Genomic DNA, 23,434 nt, shown 5'->3' on the forward strand with positions numbered 1-23,434 from the left:
CTATCATAGTAATCTATAAGTAATGACAAATCCAATTAAAAAAAAAATAAAAAATGAACCTCCTGAAACGTCTTAAGAGCAGTAAGTGCAGTTTTAACAATATTGTGCCTGTTACTAAACATTTTATTCCTTTGTAGATCTACTGTGATCTGTAAATTGTAATGCACATGTATAAATAATAAAATGAGGCTATGTACTGTTAAAATTATTTTTAATTTTCTTAAGAAATTTCAGGTTGTTCATGTTAGTCACTGATTAAATGTAGACATTTATAATGCAATTTTACTTTTTTCATTCAAAAACATAGAGAAAAGTTGGAAATTCATATTATTCATAGGTTATTATATTATTATTTTACTGGTCCAACCCACTTCAGATCATATCGGGCTGTATGTGACCCCTGAGTTTGACACCCCTCCTCTAAACAAATGTGTTTTTGTGTCATTGTATTTTCAGTCCATCAGGGAGGTGACAGGCTACATCCTGTTTGCTGTAAATGAGTTCAGTCGTCTGCCTCTGGACCACCTGCGTGTCATCAGAGGCACCATGCTGTACGAGGACCAGTACGCTTTGGCCGTCATGATCAACTACCAGAAGGACGGGCAGCATGGCCTTCAGGAACTGGGCCTGACGCGCCTTACAGGTACAGGAAGAGCAGTGTTTAATGTGTTTCTCGGCTGCTGTTGGATCTCCCACACCCACACAGTGCAGCCACTCCCTCAGAGCAGCAGCAGCAGGCGTGTGGGACTGTCGGGTTCAGGAATGCCTCATACGCTCAACTGTCAGTGAAACATGAGCTCATTACACTGCGTTTGTGAATGCTGTAGTAAATACCGCAGTGTTAGAGGATGAGTCACGGGCCAGCTCTGACTTGTTTAATTGTCTTTACAATTTACATGTTTGCCTCCCACAGAGATATTGGAGGGAGGGGTCAAGATCATCCAGAATAAGTACCTGAGCTACGCCCCGCAGGTGAACTGGCTCGATATAGTGAGGGATGGATCAGCTGACATCCTGATCCAGGACAATGGGCCTGAAAGTGAGTGAAAAACTGGAAAATTACACATCTGACAGTAAAAGACTTCATTAACACATAAAGACCCAGTGCTACTTTTGTGGCAGTTCCCAAATTAATTTTTCCTCTCTATTTAACCTTTCTTAAGTGATTTATCACCATTTATTGTTATATTATCTTTTGTATTTTGCCTTTTTTCAGTGAAAATCATGTATTTTCCAATATTTCATTTACTGATCTGCTCAGTGAATTCAAAGGTTATTAAACCAGAAACAGAAAACTGAAGAAAAGGTGACTTTTTTGGCAAAGATATCAATACCTGAACATACACCAAGTGTCTCCATTCATTGTCATCGATCCAACTCCATGGGTTTTTACTGGTGAATCAATGTTGTAGAAGATGACAGTGTTTCCACGTTCCCTATGGAGCCTCTGAACGTCCAAATGGGTCATATCTGATGACCATGAAAAGATGACAAACTGCATTATACACCAATTATATATGTGTATTGATAGAATGAGTGGATCAGAAGTTATTAAACATGTTAGATCAGTAGATGCTTTTGGATGCCAGTGGCTGTTTGGGTCTTTATGGGTTAATCTTAGTCTTTCTCTCACACTTGAATAAAGTTTACAGCAGATTAAAGCTTATTTTCTGCAGATGAAGGAGCTTTTGAAGTATAAATACTACAGTTACTACTTAGGTAACTGCACCTGGCTTTACTTTATCCTTTGAGACAAATAAGATGACTTTCCGCTCTTTGCACTTTTAAAAAGAGTTGTTACTTCAATTTTATTACTTTTCAGGGTTTATTTGTTCATTTGTTTATTGTTTGTTTGCATCACCCTTCCCAACAGCAAGATCAGTTTCTGCTGAAACAGGACAGTAACACATAGAAAAGACAATTTCACATTAAAAAAATATATGTATTAATGGACTAAACAAATGCAACACAGAAAACTCATTTGCACATTAAAGTGAAATTAATCTTCATTATGTTTATATTGCCTTTGGTTTTAAGTTGGAGAAGATATGATTCAGAAGTTCAGGACTCTACATTAGATTTATGTGAGTCAATAGAAAACTACAGTGGCTACTTTTTGCTTTTCTACTTTTGAGTAAATTTCAGACTTATACACTTTCATTTTTTAAAAGAATTTGAATTACTACTTCTACTTTTACTTGTCTCATATCTGTATTACTTGAGTAAAGTATTTTTGTTGTTAATATGTCATCTTTAAACAGTATTTTGTATTAAATAAATAAATAAATAAATAAATAAATAAATAAATATTACAATTTCAGCTCAGTTTAGTAATAAGTAATAAAAATAATCCAAAATATTTTCTCATAATTCATGCATGAAAGACAAAATGAACAAAGGTGACACACATGTATGCATTTTTTTACTTAAATAGAAATACTAATTGGATGTCTTTACTGAAGTAAAACTACAGAAGTACAAGCTCTGAAATGTATTCAACAGGAAAAATATTCCTACACTTATGTGCAAAATATCTGACCCTCACATCATCTCACATAATTTCAAGTAAAAGGCCATCTCTTCATCATGATCCAGTCTTATATTGTCTGTTTTTATCTTCTTTTCTGTCATGTGTAATATACACTCCTCTAAACATCAGTTATGTGAATTATTGTTTAATCTAATCTAGTTTGAAATAGTTGATGATGTTTTTGAGGCGTAAAGAGCCTGTTTGGATAATGTGAGGAGTAGGACGTACAGATATTTGTGCTAAAATGTGGGCAGAAGATGTAAAATATATGAATCTCGGATCACAAATGTTACTGTCACTCTGCTTTGGGCTGCATATAAACATAAAAACGCTTGTGTTCTGATAATAAACTCAGACGCCTGTGATGAAGCATGCGGTGACGTTCCTTGTTGGGGTCCAGGAAAAGACAAGTGCCAGAGATGTGAGTGAAATCAGCATTTCTTACACATCATCTCAGCTGTTCATCAGATTGAGGCGCTAACACGTGCATATCTACTTTATTTCAGTGACAAAGACTGTGTGCGCCCCTCAGTGCAACGGTCGATGCTTTGGTGAAAACCCCAGTGAGTGCTGTCACATCGAGTGCGCCGGCGGCTGCTCTGGACCTCTGGATACTGACTGCTTTGTGAGTCAAACATCAGCACACAAAAATTAACCCTTTCATGTAAACTGGTCACTACAGTGGACAACTATTCTACAGCTTGTATATTCATGGGTTTTGTTGCTTTAGTTTCATATCAGCCAACACAATGGACGCTTATGCATCATCTCATACACTGCAATTCATACCATTACTGTAACTTTGCTGTTCTTGATAAACCTGATCTGCAGTAATATGTTTCAGTGTATATTAATTGCTAATTGTTATTAGACTGTAAACTGTTTTCTTAATCAAAAAGGTTTATTTTTAGCATATTATCTCCATGAAATGAGTAATAACTAGTATTAGAGTATGTTAAAATGTGAGAAAACATCAGATTAGCTGCATGAATTTTTTTTATTTTATTTTATAGTTTTCACACAGTATATCACTTTCTGATGATAGGTTTTAAATACATGTTTCTTTGCTTCAAAAACTAAACGCATGGTGTCCAGCTGAGTGGACATTTTTCTGACTCCATGACAAATAGGGTCATAAAAAAAATTTTCAATTGCATTGTTTTTTCATGCCTAAAGAGGAATAAAACACACAGGAAAAAAATCTTGATTAAGATTGTCATAATTCATGCATGAAAGGGTTCATACAGCTCATCTGTAAACCACATCACTGACTGTTCATACATGATGTCTTACAGGCTTGCAGGAACTTCAACAACTCCGGGCCTTGTGTGCGTCAGTGTCCGCAGGCCCTTTTATACAACAAGAATACATTCAAAATGGAGCCCAACCCAAACGCCAAGTACCAGTACGGCTCCATCTGTGTGGCCCAGTGTCCCCGTGAGTCCCCACACATGGTCCTTTGTACCCACTCCACTGACTCCCAGTTTATATACAGCTGCTCTTCCATCTACAACACACACAATAGACTTTTTCAGTTCACTTCACATTTATTTCTACACTGTGCTAAATGTTATTTATGTCTTGAGCAGCTCATTTATTCAGCTATTTCGTGACAATTCTGTGTTTTCAGTGAACTTCGTGGTAGATGGCAGCTCATGTGTGATCAATTGTCCCCCAAATACAATGGAAGTGGAGAAAAACGGAGTGAAAAGGTGTGAGCCCTGTGGAGGCCTCTGTCCGAAAGGTATTCAACACAACACTGCACGGGTTTATTTCACAGCCACTGATCTCACATTGAAGTCAGAGGTATAAGAGTTTATATTCACTTTGTAGAATTATCAGTATCTCATAAAATAAACAAATAAAAAATGGGCTTTTTATGTAAAAATACACTGATTAGGTCAGTGTGAATATGGAGATTTAATACAGAAATAACAACAATCATTTGGAGCAGGAATGAAGAGACATCTGATCAATAAGCCAATTTCATCCCTGACAATGAAAAAGTATTATTTATATCAGAAATTCTTTATTTTTGACATCATGAGAAACTGGTTAGCTGTTGAACTAAATATTGCATTAAAATAATTGAAAATGAGCATCAAACTAACTGTAAAATGGAGGTGGGAACTTTTTTTGAGCTATTAATTTCCTTCAAAATCAGTATTTCCAGTTTTGATGTCTACTATCAGCTGTTAGCCACCATGGATGGCAATTTCTATCGATAAAACTGTAAAACATATTATTAGTCTTAAACCACGTAATCTACTCTCAAAGATAACTGTTGAATTATGACTAAATGTAATCAGTATTATTCATTTGACAAATCAACTCAAATCATTTCACCAATGTCTAAAATTTTATGGCAATATTTTCATCTTAGTTATTGGGTTCATTATTTATAATCATTGTTGGTATGAGCCCATAAAAAACATATACATAAAAACTACTTTGCTCTTTTTTTTTTTTTTTTAACTTTTCAACTTCATAATCTGTGATGCATGTTGTGCATAATGTGTAGCTTGTTTTATTTGTTGAAGAGAACTGGCAAATTAAATAAAGCTGTCACATGTAGGTTTATATCCTTATGAGATGTCATAGATCAGATTAGAGAAACCAGAAAACAGAAATAATTATAATAATCATAATAATATTAATAATAACAAATTATTAAACACTGACTCTTATCTTTATCACACAGTTTTTTTTAGTCAGTTCAGATTCAGACAACATTATGATTATGTTGCACCACAGGCAAGTTGTTTACATGGTTTGCACATGAATAAACACACAGTAACAAGTAAAAACATACTGGGAATAGAGAAGTAATATGTACAATAAATAAAACTATATAGAACAAAATAGTGAAAGCGCAATGAATGAATATATAGACAATATTAGTAAATTATGTGCTATTTGTCGTATTGGATTTAGTTTGATGCCATGATTATAAAGTAATTTTAATTATTTAGTGCCTAATCTCCAATATTTTGTTACTTCTTGGAGTCTGATTAAATTTCTCTTAACTTCATTTTCTCTGTCTTCCTTTCAGCTTGTCACGGCACAGGAACTCAAACCCGACAAACAGTGGATGCTTTCAACATCGACAGTTTCATAAACTGCACTAAGATCCAGGGCAGTCTGCACTTCCTGGTCACAGGAATCAAAGGGTAAAAAATGATGCTATGTGTGTTTGAGCACATTCAGCAGGTTCATTCCCTAAAGCATCTCCTTATTTACTTTTATTTTGTTATTTCCTCAAGGGATGATTATAACAGTGTTCCACCTCTTGATCCAGAGAAGTTGAAAATCTTTAACACTGTACGGGAAATTACAGGTGTGTGGATTGTTTGGTTTTAGATCACATTATTCAGAGCCAGTTTATCAACTCTAAAATTCCTTGTCTCCATTTTCAGATATCCTCAGTATCCAGTCGTGGCCTGAAAGCATGTCTGACCTGTCAGTTTTCTCCAACCTCCAAACCATCCAAGGCAGAAGTCTTTACAGGTGACACTTTTTACTCTCCCTAAGAGTTTTTTTCTCTGTTTCAAGGATTTAAGTTAATATGTACAAGACATTTTCACTTGAAAGCATCTCCACAAACAAATATCAGTGTAGTGTATGTTAAAATATACATGAGTGAATAAAATGTACATAATGTAATATAATTAATAAATATCTATTTTGCTTTAATTATTTGCTTCCTTTACATGAATCTAATGATGTTTTTATGTCTTGTTGTATTTCTCTTGTGATAATAACATCATTTAGAGGAGTGAGCTCTAAAAGGTACAGTAAATATTTCAAATGATGCCTCTTTCCACCTTTTATTTATTTGGTTTCAATTAAGTTCTGTTCATGTCTTGGGTTTGGTGGTGGGCACAACTCTTCAGAGATTTCATAAGATTTTTCTGCATGTTTTTACTGATTAAAAAGTGCAAAAAAAAAGAAAGGTTTAGACATGACAGCTTATGATCATTTGAAGCTGAAAATAATTGACTGCAAATATTAAAAATAATAAAAAAAAAAAGTGTCATTTTTCTCATAAATCTTGGATGAAAAGGTGAAAAAATCTACAAGGTCTATTTCCACTTTATTCGGTGATGGTTTTCTGCTTTTTCCTGATTAAAACTAAGAATCTGCACTGATTTCTTCTTCCTCAATCAACTCTTCTCTCTTAAGCTGCATGTATTCACTGTGTATAATTTCAGGACCTACTCTCTGATGGTGGTGAAGATCCCCTCTCTGACGTCCCTGGGGTTACGATCTCTTCGAAGAATAAATGATGGCAATGTCTATATCACGGGGAATAAAAAGCTCTGTTATCACGACACGATCAACTGGACACGGATCTTCAGCGGCAGCTCCCGTCCACAGAGACGCCAGAAGCAGACGGACATCAAGGACAACTGCCCTCGGAGTCAGTGTGGTGAGTGACCATGGATGTCTTTATCTGCAGCTTCGGTCATAAAAAGTTTGAAACATCACAAATACATTTATGTAAAGCTGTAATATTAGAATAGCACATAACATATTTTACATGAAATCAGTTCAGTAGGGCTAAAATTGGTGGTAAAATACAAAAATAAGTAAAACTGAAAATATACAAAAAAATACAGTCAACAATGGGGAAAATAAATGGCACTAAGTGGTAAAGTTAAAAATCATTGGAAACTTTTTCACATTTTACAACCTCTCAAGAAAATGAACTTGTGTAGATAAAGTGACATAATAAAAACATACAGAGAATTTAAAATGAGGCTTATCACTTAATACTTGGGTATTTGACTTATATATGTTCATTACGTATACTGAATGCTGAAAAATGTCATTGTTTGCAAAGTTTTTAGGTCTTGGCAGAGATTTTAGTGTGGAACAATGATGGAAAAAATGTGAAATGTAATTTCTCTTGGTTATAATTGGGGGAGTATTGTTAAGGATCAGGTCAGTCATGTCAGTTTTTATGAATGATACAAAGACACAAGTGAATGATCTAATCTGGTCATTTCCTGAGTGTGTTTCTGAGTGTAAATGTCCATAATGTCTGTTTTTTGTTTTGTGTAGTTGCTGAGGGTCATGTGTGCGACCCCCTGTGTGCTGACGGATGCTGGGGTCCGGGTCCGAGCCAATGTCTGTCCTGTAGGAAATACAGCCGAGGAGGAACTTGCGTGCCAGAATGCATGTTCTTAACTGGGTCAGTCGATATTAATATTGAGCCTGTTTGACTTATATGAGTAATGTTTGCTGTGGCGGTGCTGTCCCGAGCGCTTCAATGTTATCTGTATTTTACTGAAACATTCTGAAAGTGAGTGACTTTTTGCTGTGAATGCAGGGAGAGGCGAGAGTTCGCTACTTCATCAGGAGAGTGTTTGCCCTGTCACCCTGAGTGTAAGGTCCAAGAGGGAAAGGAGACCTGCACTGGACCGGTACACAGACCCCCCACCCCCCATTTCATTGTCTAATATATATATATATATATATATATATATATATATATATATATATATGTATATATGTATATATATATATATATATGTATGTATATGTATATATATATATATATATATATATATATATATATATATATATATATATATATATATATATATATACATACACATATATACACACACACACACACAAACACACACACACACACATATATATATATATATATATATATATATATATATATATATATATATATATATATATATATATATATATATATATATATATATATATATATATATATATATATAATTTGTATCAAGAAAGATGAAGTCCCACACCTGCTGGTTGTGGCACATGGGAAAAAATGTATTTCTGTCAACAGCGAGAGACTATTGACACAAAAAATGAAGAGTTTAATGTCAAATATTCTTTCTCTATCATTAATATGATAGAGAAATATGCTTTGGGTGTCTAGAAAGGTGCTATATAAATCCAATCCAATCCATTATTATTATTGTTATTAATAAAGAATTTAATTCTGTATTTAAAGCAAGGGTATGAAACTCATTTTAGTTCAGGAGCCACATACAGCACAATTTGGCCTCAACTGGACAAGACCAGTAAAATAATAACATGTTAACTTATAAATAATAATAACTCAAAAATGTTCTGTTTGTATTAGTGCAAAAAAGGAAAAATTAAAGTATGAAAATGTTTACATTTACAAACTATGTTTTCACAAAAAATGTGAATAACACGGACAACCTGAAATTTCTTCATACTATGCCTCAATTTATCATTAATACAAGTGCATTACAGATCACAGTGGATTTACAAAGGCATAAAACACTTAATAATAGGCATAAAATTGGTAAAATTTTATACTTTTGAATTTGGATGTGTCATTGTTTCTAGGTTATTATGCTCTTATATTATGCTCTTCTCTTACTGGTCCAACCTACTTGAGATTAAATTGGGCTGTATTTGGCCCCTGAATTAAAGTGAGTTTGACACCCTTGATTGTTATCGTCTTCAGTGTAATTTTTGCACTTCTTAAATTCAGAATTCAGTTTTAACATGTATCATGTGCAAAAACTGACGTAGCCAGTTGATATGTTCCACACAACTATCTTTAATACAAATGTTAGCTTAAATGATGATAATAATTTGTCTTTTAAATCATCAAACATTGTATTAAAAAGTTATTTGCGTCTCGCCAATGACCACTGTTCATGTTTTTTATGACATTAGGTCTCACAGATTGCATCGGAAGGTGTTTTGCCTGTCTATAGCACCTTTAAAAACAGACCTTTACAAAGCAAAAACAGGAAACTAATGCAAGACATAGATAATAAAGTTAAAAACAACTATATTTTAGTTTTAGCTGTTGTATTATCTGGCTCATTTGCTTCATGTTGACAGATAGTTAGTCTCTTTATTGGTCCTAGGGAGAAACTGAGGTTTCCAGTAACTCGGTATAAGCATAAGAAAGTATAACAAACAATAAAACAAAGTGTGAGAGGTGGAAAAGATTAAATTAACTGTAAAGTGCAAGATAAAAACCATACGATGTCTAAAAAATAAAAAGATTTAATAACCCTATTTATAGTTACCTTATTTTCCTTCGATATTGTTTTATTGAATTGATTTCTATTGCTTTTATTGCTATTATTTAGCCATGTATCTTCGAATTCCTTCATATATTTTTTCGAGTTTATCTTTGTTGATATTAACTTCGATTGATGTGTTGCTGCCCTCCAGTGACAAGAAATTGGAATAAACTCCCATAAAGGTTTCTACCAGTGACTCTGAACCACTTGTTTGTCCTTGCACAATATATTTTCTTACTTAAAGTGTCCCTCTTCCTTCTCCTCCTCTTCCTCTTCAGGGAGCAGATCAGTGTGTGGCCTGTGCTAACCTGCAGGACGGTCCGCACTGTGTGCCCTCGTGTCCAGAGGGGGTGATGGCAGGGGAGGGGGTCATCTTTAAATACCCCAACAAACAAGGCCGCTGCGAACCGTGTCACAGCAACTGTACCCAAGGGTAGGAACCAGGAGAGGCTGAGCTCTGCTGAACACTAAGAGAAATGATTTTTCTATTTAACCTCTCCTAAGTAATTCAGTCACCATTTATTATAATGTTATCCTCTGTAATTTGCATTTTTAGTGATAAGCAGGAATTTAATTAGTGACCATGTAGACCAGGGGTCACCAACCCTGGTCCTTGGGAGCTACTATCCTGCATGTTTTAGATGTTCCCTCTTCCAGCTGATGATAGGTTTATTATTTGAATCAGGTGTGTTGGAAGAGGGCTACATCTACAACATGCAGGATAGTAGCTCTCAAGGACCAGGATTGGTGACCCCTAATGCAGATGTTCGAAAATGCTCAGAGTTAAGTTGAGGGTTACTTTAGCAAAAACTGAGAAAATTGAAGAAAAAGTGACTTTTTTCAGCAAAATATATCAATAACTGAACATAAAAATAATCGTCTATAACCTTTGTATTTTTCAAACTATGTGGGTTTTGCTGGTGAATCAATGTTGCAGAAGATGACAGTGTTTCTATGTTCATGACGGAGCCACTGAATGTCATATCAAGGTCATATCAGATGCTAGTGTGTCATGGTCCACACCAGGCTGTGCAGCCTATTTGCCCTCCTCAGGTCACACCTGCAGCTACTTTCACACCTGCAGTTCATCAGCTGATGAGCATGCCATATAAGCAACTCAGTTTCTCCAGTCTTTGTCAGACTGTTGCGTTCATTCAGGAAGACTTCAAGTCCCTCAGTCTGTATCATTCATTCTAGAGTTTTCAATCCAAAGGTCCAATGGACAGTTGGTATCACTTGGCGTCCATTGTCTGTCTGCCCGTCCATAAACAATTTTTCAAGAATCTTCTTCTCCAAAACCATCAGCTAAGATCAATTGAAATTTATAGCAGAAGTTCCTTGGGGCAAGGTCTGCCAAGTTCGCTCAAAGAATTGAGAAATATTGATTTTTGACCTTTTTATGAATTTCTGAAATTTTAAAAATCCCCATTGGTTTATAATAGGACAAATTTCAAGATGCTATAACTTCAAAGCAGTTGTAGATATTGATATAGTTACTATTGGCAATAGATAGGAAGTCACACATGGGCTTTCATTTGGTTCCATGACCTTTGGCCTTGAATGACCTTGAAAGGTCAAATGAATGTCAATTTCTTAAAATATGCTGTTGGACTACAGGACCCTTGGTCCTTTTTTTCTGTATCATGTTAAAGGCTGTCTAATAAAGATCATCAACCTGATTACACTGTGCAAGTGAGTTTTTATCCTCACCCCATCATACAATGAAAAGCTGAGAAACTGTGTTTGGCTTGAATTATTTAACTGTAATGATACGATTAGTGGTTCAAAAGTTAATAAACAGGCCAGTGGATGGTCAGTGGATGATTTTGGTTACCAGCAGCTATTTGGGTTTTTAGGGTTAAAAATAAAAACCAAACTGAAAGAAAAAACTGTAATAAGTCTAATTCAGAAATGCAGAACTTGTATTTACATTCCCTCTTTTTGTTGTGTTTTATATTTAGATGTTTTGGTCCAAGCATTGGCGACTGTGTGGGGTCGTCTCGGAACACACAGAGGTAACTTTGTCCTCCTTAAACATAAATGCAGATAGGACTGTATTTACACAGTATAGTATCAGCTGCTCACAGTCTGTTCTTGTCATTTTTATCTCCATCACCAGCCAAACTACAACGGCCATTGTGCTGGGAGTCATCGCCCTGGTGTTTGTTGGATTCTCTATCTTCGTGCTGACTGTGCTTTACCGCAGAGGTCTCGCCATCCGTCGCAAACGAGCCATGAGGAGATACATGGAGAATGGAGAGGTCAGTCCTCTTCTGTGGTTTGACATCCATCACGGTTGTGTGTTTCATTTTGGTTCATGTTAATCTTCTGCTGTCTGTGCTTTCAGAGATTTGAGCCACTAGATCCTGGAGAGAAAGGATCCAAAGTCTGTGCTCGTTTCTTGAAGCCCACAGAGCTGCGTAAAATCAAGCTGCTGGGAAATGGAGTATTTGGAACAGTTCACAAGGTAATGCTGGATACCAGACATTAGAGACAGAGTACTTAACCACTTTGGGTGATTAATCAACAGCAGTAGGAATGGTATCCACAGAAAATTGAGGCTATTAGGCTTCTCAACTCTATGACTGTGAGGGAAATAACTCAAAAAACTAAAACTGCACAGAGAGTTCCGTAGAGTTTTACCGTTCAGTCATTTCCACGTGGATTATTTAATAACTTTGAGTTGGATGTTCATTTATATTTGTTTAAGTGTTTATTATTTTGACTAGTATGTTCATTTTAATATTTAGAATCAGTCAATAAAGTCATAGATTATTCATTTCAGACCTAGTAATTTTTTTCATGGGTTGATTCCAGACCTTTAATCAGCTTTTTCTTACTCAAAGGTATTGTTTTCCTTCAGCCTTTAAAATCCACTGCTGGTTGACCTCTATTAAACTTTCTTTTAACCTGTACTCTCTCTGCTTCTTTTTAACTTCACAGGGTATTTGGATTCCCGAGGGCGACACAGTGAAGCTTCCTGTGGCCATAAAGACAATTCATGATCGAACTGGACGACAGACTTTCTATGAGGAAACAGACGTAAGAAATAGAGAAATTTTACACATGCATACATTGTTATACTTGAAATGTGGCTCTAAGGCCCGTCATTTTGCTATGGTTGCATGTAAATCTTAATTTTAATAAAATTTTGACAAAAATTTCTCCAAAATCTCTGCACGCCTACAGTATACAGACAGCGGTTACATGACAAGAAACTTCTGCATGCAGTCTCCCTTCTTGCTTAAAATATATTGTCTGACCTACACATATCAGCCACCCAAGTCATTTGAATGTCCAATAATACAAGACATGAATGCAATCACCCAAAAATACTAGCTAACTTTCTACAGTATCATGCATCTGAAGGTCATGCTTAGAAAAATAGAATTAAATAGCTAATATGAAATATGATAAAAAGAAGGAAAAAATGTTAAGAATATAGAAGAAAATTTCTTGAATGTCAAAATGGGTAAAAGAGGAGCATTGCTTGGACTGGACTACATATATCTAGTGCAGGATAATGTTTATATTTTCATCATCAGCAAAAACATACAAATCTAAACCTGTTGATTTTACAACCAGTTGAACAGCTTGAAAAGCTGTGATAGAATTTCAACATGAAGTGAAGCAGTGTGTAGGAACTTTGTCTCATTGTTTACAATGAATAAAATCTCAAATACACACACACTTTGTCATGTGGTATCACTTGTTGATAGTGGCATATTTATAAGGAAATAAGGATTATTTGAGTTGTGCATTATGTTGCATGTGCTTTTTGTGAACAATGAAGCTTTCATCCAGACATTAAATTGTCTTGTAACTCTAATATAACTGACGAAGCTAAATGAAGCCACTTTCAGTTTGTTGAGTATGTGATAGACAGTCAGACTGTTGAAATCTTATTAATATCAGCCTTCATTGGTCCTTTCAGCATATGAGGGCGATGGGAAGCTTGGACCACATGAATGTAGTTCGGATCCTGGGTATCTGTACTGGTGTGAACCTGCAGCTTGTCACCCAGCTCAGCACTCAAGGTTCCCTGTTGGAACACGTCAGGAACCACAAGAACAAACTCAACCCTCAGAGGCTCCTTAACTGGTGTGTCCAAATAGCAAAGGTACTGAAACCCATGGCGTGAACTCTAAACTAAAATCACCTAAACGTGTGTGCTCACAGACGTTTCCCTGTAAATATCCACATTATGATGACTTTAACTCCTCCTCCTATTGTTTTATTCAGGGTATGTACTACCTGGAGGAGAACAGGATGGTCCACAGGAACCTGGCAGCCAGGAATGTACTGCTGAGGAACAATTATACAGCACAGATATCAGACTACGGCATCGCAGACCTGCTTTACCCTGATGATAAGAAATATTTTTACAACGAAGTCAAGGTCCGTAGGAGAAGAGACACGTGGAAACTTAGAAAAACGATCAAAGTTCATTAACAGCCTTCAGGTTGCAAACAATTAGACATTTCTTTCATACACACCAACCTAACCAGTAATATTCACTGCAGTTAAGTATGGATTTAACCTGGTTGTGCTTTATTTGAATATTCTTATTTAATCCTTCTTCATGCTTTTTCCTCCACTACATTGCAGAAGAAAATATGATACAGTTTACTTCACTACGTTAGTCTGACAGTTACAGTTTCTGTCCAGTGAAAACGAAATACATGTATCTCTAGATTCAGATTCTGGGAGTTTGTAATAAACTGAAGGATTAAGTGTGTTATTTATGACAAACCTTTGTAGTAATTCTCTTAGATTATACATATTCATTTTGACAAAAAAGGCCTTTTTTCTGATCTCATGGAAAGTTGACTTTTAAAAATGGATATCTCTCACAGGATGTCAACGCTACAAATGAATGATGATCTTTTAGAAAATGTTGCATTGCTGTGGATTAAACTACCAACAGCATATAGAGTAATTCAAATGAGCTCAGTCTTAAACATTTACTGCAGTAAAATGCAACATATGCATTAATGTAGCAGAAAAATTAATCCAAAAGCATATTTAATAGTAAAACCATGACAGGGACCATTTTACTGCACAGTAACGCTTTTACTTTTAATATTTGAAGTGCATTTCCTTCTGTTGATTTTACGTACTTTTGATTAAACAAATAAGTTTTAAATGCACACATTTGAGGATTTTCACTGCCATATTAATATTTTCACTTGAGAAATACTAATACTCCTCCCATCACTATATGTAAGACCTTTCTGTGTCTATCAGAGAGATTCACACATTTTTACTTCTTTAGACACCGATCAAATGGATGGCCTTAGAGAGCATCTTATTTCGTAGATACACACATCAGAGTGACGTCTGGAGTTACGGTGAGTTTCAAACCACCTGTTATATCAACACTGATATATGAAAATGGAGCTAAAGTTAATGATTGAACTGTATCTGTGGTGTTTTTTCACATTTTTTTTAGGTGTGACGATATGGGAGATGATGTCTTATGGGGCAGAACCATATGATAAAATGCGTCCACAGGATGTTCCTGATTTGCTGGAAAAGGGCGAACGTCTGTCCCAACCTCAGATCTGCACCATTGACGTATATATGGTCATGGTCAAGTGTAAGTGGCATTTTATCTTTTCCAACACAGTAGCTGTAACAAATTATTATCTATCATCAGTACATTAGCTCCAATAATGTAACAGAAATATAGTACCAAATTATGACTTTTAATATTTATTTATTTACTTATTTATTTATTTATCTATCTGTTAAATTACAGGTTGGATGGTTGATGAGAATATTCGTCCAGCATTTAAGGAACTGGCCAATGAATTCACCAGAATGGCCAGAGACCCACCTCGCTACCTGGTGATCAAAGTAAGACACTTGGTTGATATACAGGGTGTCCCGTAAGTCTCCATACATAGGAAAAATAAACGTTTCTTGACATAAACCATTTTTATTTATATAATATGCTCTATATGACTGCCATTTTGTCGGGAACACATTTCAATGCATATCCTCCAATGCTGAAGAACTATAAAGAAGAAATATAAAGAAATACATGTTAGAACCATATATGTATGGAATGTATTATGTCTCCTATGTATGGAGACTTATGGGACACCCTGTAGATTAAAAATCATCTCAGTATATTGTTGGTCTAAATGGAGATACATGATATATGAGATGTTTCCCCCCTCCCCATGTAATTTCCAACACCTTACCATGTAGGCTATGTCAACCAATTATTAGATTTTTTTTATCACTTGTTTGCATTTTTTTTTACTTTGCATGGTGCTTATCTGATTCTTCTTTGTAAAACAGTGTGTTATATATGTTCTTGCATTGTTGTCTTCCTAAAAACTTTGTCTGTTTTATTCTATTTTACATTGGTGATTTACTTTGTTTTGCTTTGCATGCTGCCTGTGTCACCCCACTAGGATGTTAATCTGTTCTGTCGACCTTCTCTGTTTATTCCCAAATTTAACATCTGGCCAAGGGACAACAGTGGAAAATTAACATTTTGGTCAACACTCGCACTAGCACTTTTTGTTGATTGATGTGCACTGTCCCTGAATAAATAAACAATCAATAGTATACAATATATGTCTTGGTGTATTTGACAAAGTAAGCACCATGTTCAGTCGCAAGCAAAGGTTTACCTGACCTGTGACAGCCACTTATTAAAACAGACTCAGATATATACAACTGTAAAATGTGTAAATGAATTAATTATAGAAAAATTGAGGACTTTCCAAGAGGATGCTGCTTGAGCTGCTTTCAACAACAACACCAGAAAACTAAATAAGAATAAAAATCAACAGAACAACATCAAATTGTACCAATATAAACAGTAATGTTTCACCTCATGTCGATATCCTGCCCAGCCCACTTTGTACAGTGAGCTCAGAATACACACACACACACACACACACACACCTATACACACACCTATACACACACACGTATACACACACACACACACACACATATATATATATATATATATATATATATATATATATATATATATATGTATGTATGTATGTATGTGTGTGTATATATTTATTTATTTATTTATTTATTTATTTATTTATTTATTTATTTATAAGATTTTTGCTGCTGTTCTTTTAGTAAACTGTGAGTTCCTGTGATAACACTGCATATTTTTTTTTTTTTCTGTGTCCATCAGGAGGACTGCAGCCAACAGGACGCGGCACCAGATGAAGTGAACCAGCGCAGTGCAGACCTGGATGACCTGGACGATGTGGACTTTGGCTTAGATGACCCAGAGGAGGAAGTGTTGGCTGACAGCTTATCTCTCTCAGTCCCCCCTTACCTGTCTCAGTCCAGGAGCCTCAGTCGCCACTCGAGGCTGGACACACACAGAGTAAAGGACAACTCTGACTGAGAATTTCATGCACAGTTTAACATCTCTCACCTCTGGCATCTAATTCTCGCTCCTGTTGTTTTTGTAAAGGTGCATCTGACTCCACCAAATGAGGCTGGATACCTGCCCATGACCCCCGGTGTCGATAACCTGGGACAGGTACAACCCCAGGGACTTATTTTTGGTCATTTATTGCTTTGTTTAACATATTTAAGTCAATAAAGAAGAACTGTAAATGAGCAGGATTTATTTCCATCTGTTTAATTTGGCCTGATGTTAAAAAGGCTCGGAATTTAAAAAAAAAAAAAAAAAGAAAAAAAAAAAAGAATTTATCAGAAACAGGGAAGAAACATTAAAATATCAGTTTAGAATGTAAAATATATCCAATATTTGACATTAGGCCTGAACAACTAGCAAAAATGTTCCAAGATGATTATTTGGGCAGATATTAGGACTGTCATGGGACTCAATATTTTTGCATTTAATTTTCTCTGATGATGATTTTTTGTTGGATCTAGACTAAACAAGGTTTGGAGATTATGATTTGTAAGCCAGGGCATCTGTGATGCATCAATATTTCATACATAATTGTATGTTTAATTTGGATACTGTACTTGACAAAATTGCCATTTTTATCATATTTTTGGCTAAATTAGATTGTTTTAGCCCACAACGTAATGAAGAGGATCTGAAGGGGCATCATAATTTTGTGCACTGAGACTGTTCTGCATAAAATTAGACCTGAATCAGATTTATTTGCACCAGTGTAAGTCACATCAAGAAGAACAAGGGATTTAGACACTATGTCCACCCTTTTATCCCAATTAAATCACAAAAAGTGATTAAATCTGTAAGAAACACTGAATGGGGTCAGGAGGTTCAGAGTATAGACATATGATATAGGTTTCTAAGCCGTACAGTTCAAGAATATTCTTGCTGTTTTCAATATAAGACAGAACATTGTGTGATCGGAGATGTTTGCTCTGGAATAAAGGACTCATGGAAGTTATGGTATTTATGGATTCTAAACAGATCTGCGGATCAAAATTTGATGTAGATGACATTATGTGAATATAAATCAGTTATCAGAGAAGCATGACTGCTGAACACCAATAACCCATAATATGAACCATCTCATCAGTATTATCCCTCATGACGCTCCTGCTGTTGTTCTGTCGGTGTTGCTTCGTGCAGGGTATGTGGCAGTCTCGCTCTCGACTTAACTCAGCCCGGACCATGTCTGAGAGCTCAGAGGGATTTGGCACCGCAGTGGAGCTGGAGATCAGTGAGGACATCTCTCTGACAGGGAGCCTGAAAAAAAGACGCCACCGTGAGGACAGCGCTTACATGTCACAAAGGGACAGCCTGTCAGGTGGACCGCCGGAGACGCCATCCCCAGAGATGCAGGAAGAAGACCAGAATGGATATGTGCTACCTGGAGACGGTCCAGAGAGAGGTGACTGCACCACATTTATCTATTGTAATACCTTAATAATTCCAAAAAAAGGCCCAAACTGTCTATCCTGTACAACTGATGACAGACATAATGCATTTATAATATAGTGATGGTAGATGTAGCCTGAATATTTACTAACACCACACTGTTAAAATACCCCAGTACAATTAAAGGTTCTGCAAACCAAAACTTAGAAGTATTGAAGTTTCATTAATGTATGTATTTTAAATATGTGTGTCTTGTTATGTTGTATTTGTAAGTATTTTCATACAGATTTTTAAGTTTAACCACATTTATACCATATCCTCCTGAGACCCAGCAATACATCTTTGTCCTTTTTAGCGGACAAGAGTTTCACAGCTTTACTTTAAAAAAAAGAAGAAAAATTGTCTCTAGAAAACTGTCACATCATGCTGTTTCCAATCAAGGCAATTATTTAATGTAAAAAAGCCCAAACTTCTACCTACCTGGGTCACAGGAGGATATTACACACTGTTAGTTGTTTTTTTTATCTACAATTATGCATCATATTCTTTAATATCATTGTGTTTCAGTGGTGCTGCCCAAATGAGGACCACATATCTTGAAAAAGTCAGCTTTTCATGTGCTCAGAAAAATAGGCCTGTTTTAGCTTGGTAACATTTATCATCTAATCCAGAAACATGTTTAACGAGTCTACTTAGCCTGTCTAAAGTCTGGAAACACTTAATTTTATTGTTTTAGAAAGACTCATGTATGTACCTTGTCTTTATAAAATTTATCTTGACAAAAAATAAAAAATACACATTACACATTTTTTTTTACAAAAACTTGAAAAACACACTTTGAAAACTTGTCCATCAGTGGCTGTAACTGGCATCTGAAAAGTTAGTTTCTCCAAATAACTGGCTGAAATACTTCACCTTACTTCTTGTAAAACTTGCCAACGGTAGTGTCGCTGGTTGAATATTTCTTTCTGACCTTGTGACTCACTTCATCTTAGGGAAGTTCAGTGGATTTGGGTCAGGTGACTGGGACATTCCACAATAGATAACACTCCAGCTGACAGGTTTCTTTCTGAATAACCTTGACAGATTTTGGCCGTAGGTTTTAGGTCATTTTCTCATTGCAAATGAAGTAGGTGTTGAACCATGTCATTTACATAACTTGTATCATTACTGAACCATCAAACTGGTTTTCATTGTTTTGCATTCACAGTCTATAGGATTTCTAACCTGCACACACTGAATATAATACGTGAAAATGTTCCCCAAACCTGTCATAAAAAGAAATTTGTGAAGTGGACAAATCATACTTTCATCCAGAATTCACTGTCACCTAAGCTGACAGTTTGATGAGTATTAAGCTTTTCATACCAATATTTGTGCATTTATACATTACTTTAGTCAAAATAAAGCTTCATACTTTCAAATGGCCTAATTTGCTGCATGTAAACAGAAGAAACCTGCATGTGTCCCTCAAAAACGATAAGAGACTAAGACTAATAAATAAACAAATAAATAAATAAAAAAATACAAATTCTGAAAAACATATATTGTGATCTTGCATAATTTTTGGATTGCACCACCATTTTAGAAACTTTTTTTTTAATTTTAAATATGTAGATACAACCAAACCTCATCAGTTTAGGTTTAACCCTTTAACAGATGTATATCTCCTTTTTGTATTCTTCCTGACCCTTGTTTTCCTGTGTGGTTTTGCTCTACAGGAAGGGGATACAAAATAGTAATATGAAACAAAATTAAAGCTCTCAGATAAATGTATTGGAGTAAAAAGTACCATATTATATTATATTAGTACTAAAATATTTACATTAAAGCTGCTGTGCAGTAGCATAGGCCTTTAAAGCTGCATAAAATGGAAATAACAAAAATACTTATTCCACTAATTAACAAAACATCAATCATCATCTTTAATTGTATTTTCCTACATACTTTTTGCATTGTTAGATTTTATTGAATAAACAGGATGGAGTTCCCCACCTACCTTTTGTCTGATAAATTATTATGTTTTATTTCAGATACTCTGCTCTCCTCATCTCGAGCTACTTCCAACAGGATGGGGAAGACTCATTCGACGATACTGCTGGACGACCCAGATGAAGATGAATACGAGTACATGAACAAACAGAAACATGTGACGCCTACTATTTCCAGGCAGAACAGCCATCTCAAAGATACCAGCCCCTGGCTGAAGATGAACAGGAAACGAACCACCTCTGTGTCGTCACAAGTGACGGCCAGTTCAGGCGACGTCACACCGTTGGTAGAGGTCAGGGGGGTTCACCCACAGCAGGAGATGAATGAAGTTCAGTATGAATACATGGACATCAGGGGGAGTGAAAATGAGGAGGCCCCACCAGCGCATGACCCTCCTCCTCTTCCTCCTCCTCTACCACCATCAACAAGGCCTGGACGAGACCTGGAGGATGAGGATGAATATGTGGAGGACAGTAACTACCATTACATGAACAGACAACCAAAGCTGCGCCAAGCTCTGCAAGACCAGAAGGACCTGAAGATGCAGGGACAGGACGAGGACGAAGCTTATGAGTATGAGGACATGGACTCCTTTGCTGCGGTGCGGCCTGGAGATGCTGTGGTTTATCAAAACTTGCAAAGAGGAGGAGAATCTGCATATCAGTCTGGATTTGAGCCCTATGTAAAAGTACGAGCAGGAGTTGGAGTTGGGGAACCGGCAGCTGGTGACAGATCATTTGACAATCCAGACTATTGGCACAGCAGGATGTACCTGAAGCCCAAAGCAGTGCCCACATGAAGAGCATCTAAAGCTCATGAAGCTCCCTATCAAATAAATGTATTCATGAAGGACCTGGAATAGGAAATGCAATCAAATGTCGCACTGATAATGTAGCCTGTGACATGAGATGAAAGACTCAACATGTACGGTTTTATTGTCTGTTACAGACTGACAATATGTTTTGTATTTAGGTGTATGATTTTGGGCATTTCCATAATAAATAGCACTGAGTGTTAACACTAACAGAAATGAACAGATCACAAGCTATTTTTTTTCTGTTTACACTTTGAAATGAACAAACCTGTTTATGAACAAATGTATTTGTTTGGAGTTTGGAAATTTATGTTTTAAGACCTCTTTTCATGACAATATATAATACATTTTCTATTCAATAAAAATATTTTCAACAACTATTTTGACTGAACATCTCATTTAGAACTTGACAGGACTGCATTTGTGATGTTGGCTATGTTTTCATGTTAACAATGAGCATGAAATGTCATCTGATCAGCTTTTACCAGTGTTTGCATCTTGTTCTATTTATGAAAAGATTAAATTTACATATTAAAGATTTTCTCAAAGTTTTTTTTGACAATACTCTAAACATAAAAATCATTATATTTCAGATTGCTTTCCACATTTTGTCAAAATGAATGTGCCAATGTAATTAACTGTCAATAACCCTAAACTATGCTGGATTTTCCCACATATTCTTCCCAATTATTCACCTCTCCTATATACACTGATTCATTTTTAATCTGTAACCAGTCCATTGTTGGGGTAAGTTATAAGGGATGATCTTTTGCTTGACATTTCAGTTAATAACAGCTTATACCAAAACAAACATCTTGAAAACTTTTATTCAACATGTGAATGACAACTTGGGTAAACAATGAAATTACATCCAAGATCTAAATACACCCAGGGACTAATACATAGAGAATAAATAGCATAAAATAATAATAATAATAATAACAACAATAAAATAAGTTATATATAGCTTTAAATACATGTTACTTGATTTTTACCACCAGTTAGATTATGTTTACAACTGTTTGTTTGCCTGCAGTTCAGTGTCCATCAGCCCTTCTCTTCTGTGTGAGTTCCTGGTGACTACAGAGGATTATACTATAGCCATTCTAGGTCAAATGTCAAAAATTCCAAGACATTCCAGTTTGTTACCTTGAGTAAATGATTAGAAATAAAATCTCATATAAAATTCATCTGATTTGACTATAGAAATAAAAATACATAAATGAAGAGTGTCAAGATCTAGTGCCACACAAAGTTTGACCTTGAAAGATTCGAGGCCAAGGCCACAGAAAATAATTATATATATATATATATATATATATATATATATATATATATATATATATATATATATATAATTATTTTCTGTGGCCTTGGCCTCGAATCTTATATATATATATATATATATATATATATATATGTATAAAAATCCCTATATCTCAAGATACTGTACAGTTTTCTTTTAAATCTGAACCAGGACATCTGTGGACTGTCTTCCGGCCCACAAGGCAAAACAAAATCTTAAGTGAAAGTTCTGGGGATGGTATTTGTTAGCTGGGTAGTTTGTATCTGGCTACATTCATTTGACATTTACATTATCATAATTAGGCTGAACAAACTAAAACAAAAGGCTAGAATTAACAATACAGGATTTAGGCAGATTCTGCCAACGGGTCTCACAGTTCATTGATCACACATTGGCCTTGTCAACCTGTCAGTTGAGGTTATCCTTTTTACCTCCGCCAAGGAGGTTATGTTTTTGTTGGCGTTGGCTTGTCTGTTTGTCTGTCTGTCTGTATGCAAGATAACTCAAAAAGTTATGGATGGATTTGGATGAAAATTTCAGGAAATGTTGATACTAGCACAAGGAACAAATGATTAAATTTTGGTGGTGATCGGGGGTGGGGTGGGGGCGCACTGATCTGCCTTGGAGGAGGCGCTCTCCGAGTGCTTTTCTAGAAAATAGTGCAGACAGACCTCCGCCAAGGCAGATCAGTGGGCCCCCCACCCCTGATCACCACCAAAATTTAATCATTTGTTCTTTGTGCCAGTATCAACATTTCCTGAAATTTTCATCCAAATCCGGGACACCGATCTGCCTTGGCGGAAGTCTGCGCTCTCCGAATGCTTCTAGTTTTAATTTGTTTTTTTGTTGTTGTTTTTTTTTTGTTTTTGTTTTTTTAAATAAACTTTGTTGAAGAACGACAATACAATCA

At 35.7% G+C, this 23,434-nt stretch overlaps 1 protein-coding gene across 2 annotated transcripts in view; it reads left to right on the plus strand.

Annotated features, from left to right (window-relative positions):
• erbb3a (erb-b2 receptor tyrosine kinase 3a) overlaps nt 1–21,598 on the plus strand; it is a 31,957-nt gene extending 10,359 nt beyond the window's left edge. Inside the window, exons 3-29 of one of the 2 annotated variants that reach the window (XM_030133957.1) lie at nt 457–643; nt 914–1,039; nt 2,886–2,951; nt 3,037–3,155; nt 3,826–3,967; nt 4,161–4,274; nt 5,583–5,700; nt 5,794–5,867; nt 5,947–6,037; nt 6,302–6,319; nt 6,742–6,959; nt 7,595–7,724; nt 7,863–7,956; nt 9,873–10,027; nt 11,556–11,609; nt 11,714–11,855; nt 11,942–12,061; nt 12,538–12,636; nt 13,529–13,714; nt 13,837–13,992; nt 14,870–14,945; nt 15,047–15,193; nt 15,356–15,453; nt 16,772–16,969; nt 17,060–17,128; nt 18,164–18,425; nt 20,446–21,598. In XM_030133957.1, the coding sequence (XP_029989817.1) occupies nt 457–643; nt 914–1,039; nt 2,886–2,951; nt 3,037–3,155; nt 3,826–3,967; nt 4,161–4,274; nt 5,583–5,700; nt 5,794–5,867; nt 5,947–6,037; nt 6,302–6,319; nt 6,742–6,959; nt 7,595–7,724; nt 7,863–7,956; nt 9,873–10,027; nt 11,556–11,609; nt 11,714–11,855; nt 11,942–12,061; nt 12,538–12,636; nt 13,529–13,714; nt 13,837–13,992; nt 14,870–14,945; nt 15,047–15,193; nt 15,356–15,453; nt 16,772–16,969; nt 17,060–17,128; nt 18,164–18,425; nt 20,446–21,203 (4,017 nt within the window). In that variant the 3' untranslated portion in view covers nt 21,204–21,598. The remainder of the gene's footprint in view (nt 1–456; nt 644–913; nt 1,040–2,885; nt 2,952–3,036; nt 3,156–3,825; nt 3,968–4,160; nt 4,275–5,582; nt 5,701–5,793; nt 5,868–5,946; nt 6,038–6,301; nt 6,320–6,741; nt 6,960–7,594; nt 7,725–7,862; nt 7,957–9,872; nt 10,028–11,555; nt 11,610–11,713; nt 11,856–11,941; nt 12,062–12,537; nt 12,637–13,528; nt 13,715–13,836; nt 13,993–14,869; nt 14,946–15,046; nt 15,194–15,355; nt 15,454–16,771; nt 16,970–17,059; nt 17,129–18,163; nt 18,426–20,445) is intronic. The other variant, XM_030133958.1, reaches the window with a different exon arrangement.
• The last annotated feature ends 1,836 nt before the right edge of the window (nt 21,599–23,434 follow it).

The sequence above is a fragment of the Sphaeramia orbicularis genome, chromosome 5 (assembly GCF_902148855.1).
Source record: "Sphaeramia orbicularis chromosome 5, fSphaOr1.1, whole genome shotgun sequence".
NCBI classification, from domain to species: domain Eukaryota; kingdom Metazoa; phylum Chordata; class Actinopteri; order Kurtiformes; family Apogonidae; genus Sphaeramia; species Sphaeramia orbicularis.